Source organism: Oncorhynchus tshawytscha, linkage group LG20 (genome assembly GCF_018296145.1).
Source record: "Oncorhynchus tshawytscha isolate Ot180627B linkage group LG20, Otsh_v2.0, whole genome shotgun sequence".
In the NCBI taxonomy this organism is placed as follows: Eukaryota; Metazoa; Chordata; class Actinopteri; order Salmoniformes; family Salmonidae; genus Oncorhynchus; species Oncorhynchus tshawytscha.
The window spans coordinates 30886904-30902996 of NC_056448.1; the positions used below are offsets into that span (position 1 = coordinate 30886904).

Sequence of the window (16093 nt, forward strand, 5' to 3'; positions counted from 1 at the left end):
TGTGTTTAATTATGTGTGTGTGTGTGTGTGTGTGTGTGTGTGTGTGAGTGCACGTGTGTATGTGTTTAATTATGTGTGTGTGTGTGTGTGGTGTGTGTGTGTGTGTGAGTGCACGTGTGTATGTGTTTAATTATGTGTGTGTGTGTGTGTGTGTGTGTGTGTGTGTGTGTGAGTGCACGTGTGTATGTGTTTAATTATGTGTGTGTGTGTGTGTGGTGTGTGTGTGTGTGTGAGTGCACGTGTGTATGTGTTTAATTATGTGTGTGTGTGTGTGTGTGTGTGTGTGTGTGTGAGTGCACGTGTGTATGTGTTTAATTATGTGTGTTGTGTGTGTGAGTACGCGTGTGTATGTGTTTAATTATGTGTGTGTGTGTGTGTGTGAGTAGAAATTGACCGGTAGAGGATAGAAAGGTCGACACATGCTCAGGAGACGCTACATCAGCACGGTCACAAGACTACAGAAAAAAACAAGATGAGGTGTAAAACAGACAGACATCATATCTAGAGGCTGTTACTGAGTGTGAGGGTCAAAACAACCAACACAGAAGCTTTGCCTCTTCATATGCTGTCGTTGGTCAGATGAGATGGAGGATTCCTTAAATATCTGACACAGTCCACTCAAGGATAATGTAGTTATGTTATATACAGTAGGTTACATATATTGTGTAAATAAGTATTTGGTTGCTGTGGCCAGGGAGTAATCATAGACCTGGATGAAAAAGACAGCCAGAAAATTACGTTTTATTCCTAAAACCATAACATTATGTAGCAGGAAAGGGAACCCAACTCCTGTGTAGAGTAGAGCAGAGGGGAGTTTCGCCCAAGACTTCATCTGCAGCTCGTGAAGGACAAACCACACAGTATAAATATGGATGTGGATATGAGATGAGATGATTGTGGACTACAGGAAAAGGAGAACCGAGCACGCCCCCATTCTCATCGACGGGGCTGTAGTGGAGCAGGTTGAGAGCTTCAAGTTCCTTGGTGTCCACATCACCAACAAACCAGAATGATCCAAACACACCAAGACCGTCGTGAAGAGTGCACGGCAATTGCTCAGCCTCTGACCGCAAGGAACTACAGAGGGTCGTGCGTACGGCCCAGTACATCACTGGGGCTAAGCTGCCTGCCATCCAGGAACTCTACACCAGGAGGTGTCAGAGGAAGGCCCTAAAAATTGTCAAAGACCCCAGCCACCCCAGTCATAGACTGTTCTCTCTACTACCGCATGGCAAGCAGTACCAGAGTGCCAAGTCTAGGACAAAAAGGCTTCTCAACAGTTTTACCCCAAGCCATAAGACTCATGAACAGGTAACCAAATGGCTACCCGGACTATTTGCATTGTGTGCCTCCCCAACCCCTCTTTTACGCTGCTGCTACTCTCTGTTCAGCATACTCACTTTAACTTTACATTCATGTACATACTACCTCAATTAGCCCGACCAATCAGTGCCCCCGCACGTTGGCTAACCGGGCAATGTGCATTGTGTCCCGCCACCCGCCAACACCTCTTTTACGCTACTGCTACTCTCTGTTTATCATATATGCATACTCACTTTAACCATATCTACATGTACATACTACCTCAATCAGCCCGATTAACTGGTGTCTGTATGTAGCCTCGCTACTTTTATAGCCTCGCTACTGTATATAGCTGTTAACTGCCTTTTTACTGTTGTTTTATTTACCTACCTATTGTCCTTTTTTGCACTGTTGGTTAGAGCCTGTAAGTAAGCATTCCACTGTAAGGTCTACACCTGTTGTATTCGGAGCACGTGACACAAACTTAGATTTGGAATGTACATCACGGGGTTTAGCCTCATTAAGTCTGGGTCTGATGTACCTTGGAATGTTTTTTAGGACTATTAGTTAGGAATATTTGGGGTGTGTTGTGGTGCTGTGGGCTACAATCTGTGTCGTGCACCATCCATAATGTAGCCTAGGATTCCAGGGAAATCTAAAGCGAAGATGTGTGTGTGTACACATGAAATGTTCAAAGCAGTATAAGGGACACAGAGCACCCTCTAGAGAGACGTTTTCTGTCATTTCTCCTGTTTTGAGAAATCTTCAGCAGGAGAAGGGTGTAACGGATTTCCTCCTCTCCGTCTGAGGAGGAGTAAGGATCGGACCAAAACGCAGCGTGGTAAGTGTCCATATTGATTTATTCAAAAACATAACTGAACACTGGAACAAAATAATAAACATGAAATATACAAAACCGAAACAGTACCGTGTGGCCCAAACACTCACACGGAAACAAACACCCACAAACCAAAAGTGAAACCCAGGCTACATAAGTATGATTCTTAATCAGAGACAACTAACAACACCTGCCTCTGATTGAGAACAATACTAGGTCGAACACAAAAACCAACATAGAAAAACAAACATAGACTGCCCACCCCAACTCACGCCCTGACCATACTAAAACAAAGAGTAAAATAACAGAACTATGGTCAGAATGTGACAAAGGGTAGTTTGTTTGTCTGACGAAGTTCGCTGAAGCCACCCGAACTAACACCCCAAAAGACAATAGCTGTAAATAAATGAATCAGTCAATATATTCCTGTCCAGGCTAAATGTATCCATTGGATTCTGGCTATCCCTTTAATAGGTTTTACTGGCTTTTCAATTATTAGTCTGTTCGTAATAAATGTTTGTAGAGGAAATGAGGAAATATAGATTTGTGGGGACATTGTCCCATGAAGCCGTCCCTGGTGAAAATCAACTTTGAAACAGTCTCTCTCTGCTGGTATTAACGTTTTACGACCCATCTCCATGGGAGATGACAGGCAGATGAAAGAGGGAAGTAAGGGAGAGATGAAGGTTTAACCCTTTTCAGGGACACTGAAATGAATTAGGTCTAATTAACAGTGTGGCCATTTCTCCAGAGACAGACAGGGCCTTTCTAGCGTGTTTGTCTGACCAACCCAGTGCAGGGACAGTGAAAGTCTACTGCAGCTCTCAGCAGGACCTCTTAAGTACTAATCATTCATCATGGCAGTCTGATGAAGTCAGTCAGAGAGAGAAAGTCAGGGAGCTTCAAAGCTCTGTTCAGGAGACAATGTCAAGAGCGTCCTTGCTGGCTGGCTTGCGCTCAAGTTGTCCTTGGCAACTGGAAAATAACATAAAGAGAAAAGAGCAAAGAAACCTCATCTCAGCGAGGCAGCAGCCAACGAATGTTGCATACAGTACAATAATAGGCATTGCAGTAGGTAGCCAATTTGATAGCTTGAGAGAGAGAGTAGGTGTGGTACTGTGGTAGAGTGTAGACTGCTACCTGGATGAGAGATCATCTCTCAGAACCGACCCCAAACCGACCCCAAAACAAGCTCAAAACACCATGCTAACACAGTGGGTTAATCTGGACCTGCTAACACAACAGCTAACACCAATTCTCTTTTGTTCTGTTGAACATCCATGACAAACATCTCTGAGCTTTACAACCCATCCCAAACAAGCTTTTATCTCTGAGCTTTTCACAACCCATCCCAAACATCTCTGAGCTTTTACAACCCATCACAAACATCTCTGAGCTTTACAACCCATCACAAACATCTCTGAGCTTTTACAACCCATCCCAAACATCTCTGAGCTTTTACAACCCATCCCAAACATCTCTGAGCTTTACAACCCATCCCAAACATCTCTGAGCTTTTACAACCCATCCCAAACATGTCTGAGCCCTGCAGGAAAATGAACTAAGGAGAACTGAGGGTGGATTAACAGCAGTTTGGGATCTAATACTTTCTCTGTTAAACTAACATGAGCCCATCTGCTCCACTAGTGGTTAAAAGGAAAAAGTGAAGACTCTGTTAAACAAACAGGAAATACCCTCTCTGGCCTCTGGCTCTGCTGAGACAGCTGCTGGCCCAGGTCAAATATGTAAAAAGCATTTAGTCAGGTTCGACCACATTCCTGAGGTTGACTTGCCTTCAGTTTGAACTCGGTGACATAGAATACTACTGTAATACAGAATAAAAGCTGAGTTCTGATAGCTGTGTGTTGCACAGAGGATGACAGACATTGACCTTACTTAGTCAACGTTCCTGTTGCAGTTGCTACCTTGAGCAAAGCCTTAGACAGGAAACATTGAGAGCAAATTGAACCAAAACATTTGTAAAACAAAAGTAAATGTGTTTGTGAACGAGTCATCTTTATGATCGCTAGGTTCCTACCTTGGCCTTGCCGGTGCTCTGTAGAATGTGGACCAGGGCAGAAGCCATCTCCTCCTTGTTCTTCACACTGATACCAGGCTCCAGCACGGAGCACAGCAACATGTAGTTATTGGTGGTGTACTCTGCAAACTCCTTATACATCTCCATAGGCAGGATGTTCATGATCTGGTAGCGGGCCTTGATCCGAATCATGGGCCCTGGCGTCTTCCCCTTGTTGGGCGTCGGAGTGCTTACCGGGTACCACTTCTCCATGAACTGCCTTCCCGTTACCGCGGCGACTGGGATGTTGACCAGTCCGATGTAATTGTTCTTGTCTTTTTTCTTTTTCTTGTCCGAGTCCTTGTAGAGGTGGACCGTGATGCTCTTGGCAGCCGGGAGGTTGTTGAACTCAAAGTGCTCGCCCCAGAAGACGTTGTCGGTCTTGAGCTTGCAGGTGGTGCGGGCGTACAGGGTGTCGTCCAGACACAGCTCGCAGAAGTACTTCTTCTTGGCCGGAATGTCCTTGGCTTCGATGATCCACAGCTTCAGCATGTTCTCCACCCGACGGCTGTTGTCCTGTGTGGGGATAGAGAAAGGGAGGGGTGGGTTAGGGACAGGGTGGATCCCAGACCTGGGTCTAGACTTTAGTACATACTGACTGTAACTCAAATACTTGAGAGAGAGAAGAGGAAAGGTTAGGGTCAATGGTAGCCAGACCTGGATCTAATACATATCTCAAATAGTATGCAGGTATGTTGGTGCTACCCAAAGATTATATGGGAATGTGGTGCTTCTCTCTGTAAACATGGTCGTTTCTGAGCCTTCCAAAAAAGAAGAAATGACAGCAACATATCTAAAATATAAAAAAATACTTGAGATGTGCTTGATTAAAGCTAGACTCACTGGAGTGCAGGGAGAGTGGATGGAGTTTAGTATACCTTATAATGGGTATTAAGACATTACACACTAATAAATAGATGATTAAAATGCATATGTTAATGGTACTCAAAGGTAGATTCTGCATAGAAATACAGTTCATTATGCAAAATGTATTTAATGGAAACAGTAATACAATAACATTCTCATGAATAGAACTCAGCAAATGGTTTCCAGACTGTTTTGGATATTGCACGTTACTTTACACTCACTACAAATAGTTTGCCCCCCCTTTTCTCATTTCAAAAACACTCTAATGTCGGTTTCAGTTGAATACATTCAGTTGGACAACTATCCCCCTTTCCCTTTCCCCTTCAAGCGCCGATGTTTACGGACAAACAAGCAAACCTACACTGTATCTAATCTGTGGAAAATCACTAAATAATTAAAGACTTGCAAGGCAGAGATGGAAAGATTCATATCCCTGCCAGAAGTCTTCTGAGAAAAAAAAACACTTCAAGGTTATTGCCTAACTTTTTTCCTAAAGGAGATTTTTACCCAAAATCCAGAAACTCCCAAGTGATTCCATACATTGAAACTAGTTCAGGGAAGTTTTCCCTCTCCCTGTAGTGCTGTACTGAAACAGCCTCAAAAATGTGACGTTGCTGGATGCAGGCCTCACTTTTCTCTGTTGCCAGTGAATTAATGATTCAGAAATCCGTGGGCAAAATGTGTTGTTTTATTGAAAGTGTACGGCCAAATTTTTGTCAAAAGTACTATCAGTTTTGAGTCAGGAAATCAGACTCTTCTTTTCCACCTAAAACATTTGCAATTATTTTATATAATTATTTTAAGTAGCCTACTGCCACAGCAGGGAGATGGGTAACAACTTTTTTTCAGCAGAGATGTGAACACAGCTTTACACATTCGTTATACCAAGTTAACAAAAACCTTCAAATAAGCCTGATGACTAAATACTCACAGGTGATGAAGAAAACTACTGAAGGAGCGCTGATGGTGTAGTTGAAACCATATTTATTTGAGCCCCACAAATTTGGATGAAGAATTTAGGCAAATGTATCTTCAGATGGCCACTGCCGTTCTAGCCACCGCAGCCGAAGTAGTAGCTGGACCACAGTCACAACCCGTCGCCAGAATCAACATAGACTGGTAGTAGTGTTGTAGCAATTGCGTGTCAATGCTGCGAATGAGGAATATTTGTGCTGCAGAGAATTTTAATACGTGACTAGAATTCTTACAGAAATGGAGGAATATAAGGATGATGATGAGCAGTTTGATTTTGCGACTACAGGAATTTTGCGGCCCACAGAAATTCTGGTGTCCTGGGAAAAAAATGCTATATTCCAAAGACGAATTAGAGAATCACCCCTGTTCCAGCTGGACCAAATGGACAGTTATCTAACGAGTAAGTAGCTCAACTTTACTTTGATGAATGAACTCTTATCATATACCTCAATGTGAGGGACCGTTAGTGGGTTTATGTCTTCACATTAGCCCAAAAGACTATATAGCCTATGTTTATTTAGCACAATGTTTTTTTGACATTCTGTTCTCCAATGTCACACAATGTATAGTTTCTCAACCCTTCCTTCCTTAAAAACATAGGACACATATGCTAAGCTGTAGAGCACCGAGGCCTATATGTCTACATGATATGGTGCAATGGAGACAACACAATAAGAACACCTGGTACTTCGACGATCAGGCTACATACCTCGGCACGCTTGCTTTCTCGCTTTCTGTTTGTCGCCTTCGTATTTTGGCACTGCGCCAGATCCAGTCCCTAGAATAGTTTTATTTTATTTAACTAGGTAAGTCAGTTAAGAACAAATTCTTATTTACTATGAGGGCCTACACAGGGCCTACACCGGCCAAACCCAGACGATGCTCAATTGTGTATCGCTCTATGGGACTCCCAATCACATCTTGTGATACAGCCTGGATTCAAACCAGGGTGTCTGTAATGGCGCCTCTTGCACTGAGATGCAGTGCCTTGTGCCACTTGGGAAATACAGTAGCAACAGCTGGATCTTTTAGTATCCTTCAGTTTTCTGTCCCCGTCATTTCCGATTGCATATCTCATTCATATGTATCATCGCTGAAGTGCTTGTTACACACAAATATTGCTTGTTACACAAAATATTCCAAGATGGCGTAGCAGTCGGAAGTATGTTTTTGTCTTGTCCTTTCCGTGTAAACATAGTTATTATTTGTTGTGTTTTTTCATATATATTTTAATATCACTTTCCATATATGGACTGAATATACTCTCCTGCAACTCGCCTCACCCAATGTGGTACGGATCTGCTATTTTTATACTTAAAAACCGGAACCCCCATCAAAAGCTGGCTACCAGCTAACAGGCTACTAGCTATCAGCGACCTGCTAGCTCTCTAGAGCACATCGGACCTTTAGCTTAACTTCTTGAACCTATGGGGGCGCTATTTCATTATTGGATAAAAAACGTGCCCGTTTTAAGCGCAATATTTTGTCACAAAAAGATGCTCGACTATGCATATAATTGACAGCTTTGGAAAGAAAACACTCTGACATTTCCAAAACTGCAAAGATATTATCTGTGAGTGCCACAGAACTCATGCTACAGGCGAAACCAAGATGAAACTTCAAACAGGAAATTAGCAGAATTTTTGAGGCTCTGTTTTCCATTGTCTCCTTATATGGCTGTGAATGTGCCCTGAACGAGCCTACGCTTTCTGCCTTTTGCCCAAGGTGTCTGCAGCATTGTGATGTATTTGTAGGCATATCATTGGAAGATTGGCCATAAGAGACTACATTTACCAGGTGTCCGCCCGGTGTCCTTTGTCGAAATTGGTGCGTAATCTCCAAGCTGCATGCATTCATCCATGTGATTCAGGGGAGAGAGGAGACTTCCACGAACGATATATCATCGAAGAGACATGTGAAAAACACCTTGAGGATGTTACTAGCAGTGGCTAGCTGACTACTAGCTAGTAGCTGATTTTAAACAACGTTTACCATGTTTCAGTCGATATTATGGAGTTAATTTGGAAAAAAGTTCGGCGTTTTGATGACTGAATTTTCGTTTTTTTTTGGTAGCCAAACGTGATGTACAAAACGGAGCGATTTCTCCTACACAAAGAATCTTTTTGGACAAACTGAACATTTGCTATCTAACTGAGAGTCTCCTCATTGAAAACATCCGAAGTTCTTCAAAGGTATTTGATTCTATTCTATTCTATTTGCTTTTCTTGTTTTTGTGAAAATGTTGCCCGCTCAATGCTAACGCTAAATGCTACTCTAGCTATCAATACTGTTACACACATGCTTGTTTTGCTATGGTTGAAAAGCATATTTTGAAAATCTGAGATGACAGTGTTGTTAACAAAAGGCTAAGCTTGAGAGCTAGCATATTTATTTCATTTCATTTGCGGCCCATCGGACAATTTCTTTGGCCACTATACCTAGTTTGCCAATCAGCCTGGTTTACCACATGGAGCCCTGCTGATCCGTCCTCTTAACCGCAACCCCAACAGAGCTAGCCAGCTAACTAGCTACTAGCTAGTAGTCAGCTAGCCACTGCTAGTGGTCATCAGCTACCTCTAGCACGGACAACTCTCGCCAGTCTGCACAGCGTGACTCAAACCAGAGCAAATCTGACTTATTTTTCTCCATATTCACCTGGATCATCGCAGTTAGCTAGCTGCTATTCGAGTGGCCACTCCTGGGTAACGTCTCTGTCCCAAAGCAAGAACCAATGTCTGCCGACGTAATAGCACAAGACTTTCTTCCATCGCGATGTCCCTCCAAGGCCCTTCTGCTAGCTTGCTAGCCCCGGCCCGCTAGCTGCCTGAAGCCACTCACTGGACTCATATGATCACTCGGCTACGCATGCCTCTCGCTAACGTCAATGTGCCTTGTCCATTGCTGTTTTGGTTAGTAATTATTGCCTTGTTTCACTCTAGAGCCTCTAACCCTGCTCAATACGCCTTTTTTAACACTTTAGTTCCACCTACCACACATGCGGTGACATCACCTGGTTTAAATGTTCCTCTGTTCCTCTGGTGTTGTGAAGGTTAATCCAGGCCCTGCAATGCCTACCTCCACTCCCATTCCCCAGGCGCTATCATTTGTTGACTTCTGTAACCGTAAAAGCCTTGGTTTCATGCATGTTAACATTAGAAGTCTCCTCCCTAAGTTTGTTTTATTCACTGCCCTAGCACACTCTGCCAACCCGGATGTCCTAGCCGTGTCTGAATCCTGACCCTGAAATTTCCATCCCTAACTATAACATTTTCTGACAAGATAGAACTGCCAAAGGGGGCGGTGTTGCAATCTACTGCAGAGATAGCCTGCAGAGTTCTGTCTTACTATCCAGGTCTGTACCCAAACAATTCAAGCTTCTACTTTAAAAAATCCACCTCTCCAAAAACAAGTCTCTCACTGTTGCAGCTTGCTATAGAACACCCTCTGCTCCCAGCTGTGCCCTGGACACCATATGTGAACTGATTGCCCCCATCTATCTTCAGAGCTCGAGCTGCTAGGTGACCTAAACTGGGAGATGCTTCCCACCCTCATAGATACAGTATCATCCTAATCAACTTGCCCTCCAAATATACCTCTGCTGTTTTCAACAAAGATTTCAGCGATCACTGCCTTATTGCCTGCAGTAAAACGACCACCCCTCATCACTGTCAAACGCTCCCTAAAACACTTCAGCGAGCAGGCCTTTCTAAATCAACCTGGCACGGGTATCCTGGAAGGATATTGACCTCATCCCGTCAGTAGAGGATGCCTGGTCATTCTTTAAAAGTGCCAACCTCACCATCTTAAATTAGTATGCCCCTTTCAAAAATGTTGAACCAGGAACAGATATAGTACTTGGTTCTCTCCAGACCTGACTGCCCTTGACCAGCACAAAAACATCCTGTGGCGTTCTGCATTAGCATCGAATAGCCCCCGTGATATGCAACTTTTCAGGGAAGTTAGGAACCAATATACACAGGCAGTTAGGAAAGTTAAGGCTATCTTTTTCAAGCAGAAATTTGCATTCTGTAGCACAAACTCAAAAAAGTTCTGGGACACTGTAAAGTCCATGGAGAATAAGAGCACCTCCTCCCAGCTGCCCACTGCACTGAGGCTAGGAAACACTGTCACCACAGATAATGTCACCACGTGCTTCTACACCTGCATTGCTTGCTGTTTGGGGTTTTAGGCTGGGTTTCTGTACAGCACTTTGAGATATCAGCTGATGTACGAAGGGCTATATAAATACATTTGATTTGATTCGATTTGAAATCCACTATAATTGAGAATTTCAATAATCATTTTTCTACGGCTGGCCATGCTTTCCACCTGGCTACCTCTACCCCAGTCAACAGCCCTGCACTCCCCACAGCAACTCGCCCAAGCCTCTTCCATTTCTCCTTCACCCAAATCCAGATAGCTGATGTCCTGAAAGAGCTGCAAAATCTGTACCCCTACAAATCAGCCGGGTTAGACAATCTGGAGCCTCACTTTTTAAAATGATCAGCCGAAATTGTTGCAACCCCTACTACTAGCCTGTTCAACCTCTCTTTCCTATCGTCTGAGATTCCCAAAGATTGGAAAGCTGCCGCGGTCATCCCCCTCTTCAAAGGGGGAGACACTCTAAACCCTAACTGCTACAGACCTATACCCCACCGTACCTTCTCCGCTATGCAATCCGGTTTCAGAGCTGGCCATGGTTGCACCTCAGCCACGCTCAAGGTCCTAAACGATATCATAACCGCCATCGATAAGAGACATTACTGTGCTGCCGAATTCATCGACCTGGCCAAGGCTTTTGACTCTGTCAATCACCACATTCTTATTGGCAGACTCAACAGCCTTGGTTTCTCAAATGACTGCCTCGTCTGGTTCACCAACTACTTCTCTGATTGAGTTCAATGTGTCAAATCGGAGGTCCTGTTGTCCGGGACTTCTGTCAGTCTCTATGGGGGTGCCACAGGGTTCAATTCTCGGGCCGACTCTCTTCTCTGTATACATCAATGATGTCGCTCTTGCTGCTGGTGATTCTCTGATCCACCTCTACGCAGACGACACCATTCTGTATACTTCTGGCACTTCTTTGGACACTGTGTTAACTAACCTCCAGACGGGCTTCAATGCTGTACAACTGTCTTTCCGTGGCCTCCAACTGCTCTTAAATGCAAGTAAAACTAAATGCATGCTCAACAACTGATCACTGCCCGCACCTGCCCGCCACTCCAGTGATGCTGGACGGTTCTGACTTAGAATATGTGGACAACTACAAATACCTAGGTGTCTGGCTAGACTGTAAACTCTCCTTCCAGACTCACATTAAGCATCTCCAATCCAAAATTAAATCTAGAATCTGCTTCCTATTTCGCAACAAAGCATCCTTCACTCATGCTGCCAAACATACCCTACCGATCCTCGACTTCGGCGATGTCATTTATAAAATAGCCTCCAACACGCTACTCAACAAATTGGATGCAGTCTATCACAGTGCCATCCATTTTGTCACCAAAGCCCCATATACTACCCACCACTGTGACCTGTATGCTCTCGTTGGCTGGCCCTCGCTTCATACTCGTCGCCAAACCCACTGGGTCCAGGTCATCTACAAGTCTCTGCTAGGTAAAGCCCCGCCTTATCTCAGCTCACTGGTCACCATAGCAGCACCCACCGGTAGCACGCGCTCCAGCAGGTATATCTCACTGGTCACCCCCAAATCCAATTCCTCCTTTGGCCGCCTTTCCTCCCAGTTCTCTTCTGCCAATGACTGGAACTAACTGCAAAAATCACTGAAGCTGGAGACTCATATCTCACTCACTAGCTTTAAGCACCAGCTGTCAGAGCAGCTCACAGATCACTGCACCTGTACATAGCCCATCTGTAAACAGCCCATCCAACTACCTCATCCGCATACTGTATTTATTTATGCATCTTGCTCCTTTGCACCCCAGTATCTCTACTTGCACATTCGTCTTCTGCACATCTACCATTCCAGTGTATAATTGCTATAATGTAATTATTGTACCAGCATATGGAGATTCTACGTAGGAGGGTCTCCCCCACGAGGGAGCAAATGCGCGGTTGTTACCCATCTCCATTACTATGGCAGTCAGCTACATAAAATAATCGCTTATATTTTAGGTTGAAAAGTACACATTTCATGACTTAAAACTGATAGTACTTCTGACAAAAATAAAATAACGAATTTGTCCACACTTCGCGGATTATCTGAATCATGAATTCATTGGCAACGGAGCATTGCGAGGCCTCCATCCAGGACGTCAGGAGTCACCTGACCTGTTTTTGCCGATGTTTCAGTACAGAACTACAGGGAGAGAGAAGGGGAGAGGGAAAACTCCACTGAACTAGTTTCAATATATGGAATCACTTGGGAGTTTCTGGATTTTGGGTAAACTTCTTTAAAGTTCAAATTAAAAAGTAGTTTGTTAAATAATAATAGAGTAGGCGGGAGAGTGCTGTCAGATTTGCATTATTTCTTGGCTTGACGCAGGGAGCCATATGTTAGCCGCCCGCCTGCCGTCTTGCTGCGCTGTTGTGATTAAAGGAAAAGTGTTGGGTCCTCTGTTTGGAAGTCTGGTGACTGTTCTGACTGTGTTCTCCCTCGGCTCTGTGTCTCTGGCTCTCTAGGGGTGCTACCACTGCAGATGTACAGTACAATACCAGACAGTGTGGATGATTTAACTCTCCGTCTGTCGAAGTGTCTGACTCAACTGCTCTGTTCCAATCAGGTCACTTGCTATCTTCCCTGGGCCCCTTGTTGAGTTAAGATGAGTGATGGAATTGGAATCCAGACGGCCTCTGTTTCTGTCTTTGTACTTGAACAAAAAGATTGGAATCAATCCAATACACTGATCGTTGAATTTCTATCGGCAACGTTCTGTACCGTTAGACCTCAGACCCCTGCTCTCACCTTGTTGGGGTGGACGGCTCTCCTCAGGTTCTCCATCCACTTGTCCCTCTCTGATGAAGATCGACAGGAGAAACATTTACTTCCTGTTGAGGTGGTGACCTGAAACCCAGAGAAACACAATACGGTGACCACTGTCCCACTGTCCAACCGATGCAGGATACAAGATATACACAGACTAAAAAGAGGAAACACACTACTATCGTACAATCAATGTATCTTGATATATGAATATTAGACTACACACACAATCATTGTTTTGAGAGATCAGGTGTCTGACAGAGGGTTGATGGAGCTGAATGAGGAATCATTGAATAATGCAATTGGGTAAAGCACTCGGTAGTGGTTGGACATGAGAGAGAGATACATAAATAAAAAGAGAGGAAGACAGATGGATACAAGAGAGAGGATATGAGAGCAAGAGAAAGAGAGTTGTGCGATGAGAGTGATAGCGATAAGTGAAAGTCTCTTCAGTCCATGGTAGAGAGTGGCTGGTTATTTTTACCTCTCAACCTGCTCACAGAAAGAGCTCAAAGAGTGCTTAGTCACTCTCCTCTCCTCTCAGCACCGTGTCTACTGCCAGCAGGGCTCGTTTGAGAGCCAGGGTCCTGCTGTGTGTGTGTATGGTTACTGCTGCTCACCTCAAGGCAGTGCTCCTGTGGTGTGTGTGTATGTGAGAGGGTGCTCTTAATGAAGAGGGCCTTGCCAGGTGGCTTGTGTGGGTGAATGTTGAAGTGAATGTCTGCCGATGTGCCCTTGAGCTAGGTACTTTACCCTAATTGCTCCTGTAAGTCGCTCTGGATAATTGTTGAAAATCAAAATTGTACCTTTATTTAACCAGGCAAGCCCGTCTGCTGAATGTAAAACTGTAAACATAGTAGTTGGCCTAGATGCTGTTGAGTGCCTGTGTGTGTGTTTGCTTGTGTGTGTGTGCGTTCGCTTGTGTGTGCGTTCGCTTGTGTGTATGTTCGAGCGCTTAAAAGGATACTGTGAGATTTTTGCAATTTTATACTTTCCCAGAGTCCGATAAACTCATGGATACTATTTGTATGTCTCTGTGTGTAGTATGAAGGAAGTTAGAGGTAGTTTTGCGATGCTAACTAGTGTTAGCGCAATGACTAGAAGTCTACAGGTACGGTAGCATAGGATCGAAGTATCTCTTTAATGTACGTCTGTGTGTGTGTGTCTGTGTGTGTGTGTGTCTGTGTGTGTGTCTGTGTGTGTGTGTCTGTGTGTGTGTCTGTGTGTGTGTCTGTGTGTGTGTGTCTGTGTGTGTGTCTGTGTGTGTGTGTCTGTGTGTGTGTCTGTGTGTGTGTGTCTGTGTGTGTGTGTCTGTGTGTGTGTGCATGCCCTTCTATGTCTGTGCTCCTCCTCACCTGGAAGCAGTAGTCCTGTCCGAGGATGGAGCTGTGAACAGGTTTGATGAGCACCTCGTCCTCCATGCTGAGGTCCACGGCCTCCACAGCACTACTGGGGCTGAGCAACGACTCGTGGCTGCGAGACTCCTTCAGCCTCGGCATCAGATTAGAACTGGAGAAAGCGGGATGGGGAGAGGGTGAGTTAGTTAACGCGCAGGGGGATAGGTGTGTGTGTGTGAGACAGAAAGAGAGAGCGAGATGTGTAAGAAAAGGGAGAGACATGGGACGCTCCATCAGTCCTCGGCTCAACACTACATGTACTGTTCATTTTCTCAATCAACACATGCTTAAAAAAACTTTCACTCACACGTTCGCCATCACATTCAGCTAGCGTGTTGTCAGACCCTTTCACTCACACGTTCGCCATCACATTCAGCTAGCGTGTTGTCAGACCCTTTCACTCACACGTTCGCCATCACATTCAGCTAGCGTGTTGTCAGACCCTTTCACTCACACGTTCGCCATCACATTCAGCTAGCGTGTTGTCAGACCCTTTCACTTCACACGTTGTTGTCAGCCATCACATTCAGCTAGCGTGTTGTCAGACCCTTTCACTCACACGTTCGCCATCACATTCAGCTAGCGTGTTGTCAGACCCTTTCACTCACACGTTCACTTTCACTCACACGTTCGCCATCACATTCAGCTAGCGTGTTGTCAGACCCTTTCACTCACACGTTCGCCATCACATTCAGCTAGCGTGTTGTCAGACCCTTTCACTCACACGTTCGCCATCACATTCAGCTAGCGTGTTGTCAGACCCTTTCACTCACACGTTCGCCATCACATTCAGCTAGCGTGTTGTCAGACCCTTTCACTTCATCACATTCAGCTAGCGTGTTGTCAGCCATCACATTCAGCTCACATTCAGCTAGCGTGTTGTCAGACCCTTTCACTCACACGTTCGCCATCACATTCAGCTAGCGTGTTGTCAGACCCTTTCACTCACACGTTCGCCATCACATTCAGCTAGCGTGTTGTCAGACCCTTTCACTCACACGTTCGCCATCACATTCAGCTAGCGTGTTGTCAGACCCTTTCATTCACATGTTCGCCATCACATTCAGCTAGCGTGTTGTCAGACCCTTTCACTCACACGTTCGCCATCACATTCAGCTAGCGTGTTGTCAGACCCTTTCACTCACACGTTCGCCATCACATTCAGCTAGCGTGTTGTCAGACCCTTTCACTCACACGTTCGCCATCACATTCAGCTAGCGTGTTGTCAGACCCTTTCACTCACACGTTCGCCATCACATTCAGCTAGCGTGTTGTCAGACCCTTTCACTCACACGTTCGCCATCACATTCAGCTAGCGTGTTGTCAGACCCTTTCACTCACACGTTCGCCATCACATTCAGCTAGCGTGTTGTCAGACTCACACGTTCGCCATCACATTCAGCTACGTGTTGTCGCCCTTTCACTCATCATTCAGCTAGCGTGTTGTCAGACCCTTTCACTCACACGTTCGCCATCACATTCAGCTAGCGTGTTGTCAGACCCTTTCACTCACACGTTCGCCATCACATTCAGCTAGCGTGTTGTCAGACCATCACATTTCGCCATCACATTCAGCTAGCGTGTTGTCAGACCCTTTCACTCACACGTTCGCCATCACATTCAGCTAGCGTGTTGTCAGACCCTTTCACTCACACGTTCGCCATCACATTCAGCTAGCGTGTTGTCAGACCCTT

General features: G+C 44.9%; 1 protein-coding gene across 1 annotated transcript in view; it reads right to left on the reverse strand.

Moving 5' to 3' along the window:
• LOC112237660 (disabled homolog 2-interacting protein) overlaps positions 1-16093 on the reverse strand; it is a 302902-nt gene that overhangs the window by 65876 nt on the left and 220933 nt on the right. The window contains 3 exon segments of the mRNA XM_042302491.1: positions 4179-4733; positions 12985-13083; positions 14358-14511. Coding sequence (XP_042158425.1) covers positions 4179-4733; positions 12985-13083; positions 14358-14511 — 808 coding nt within the window.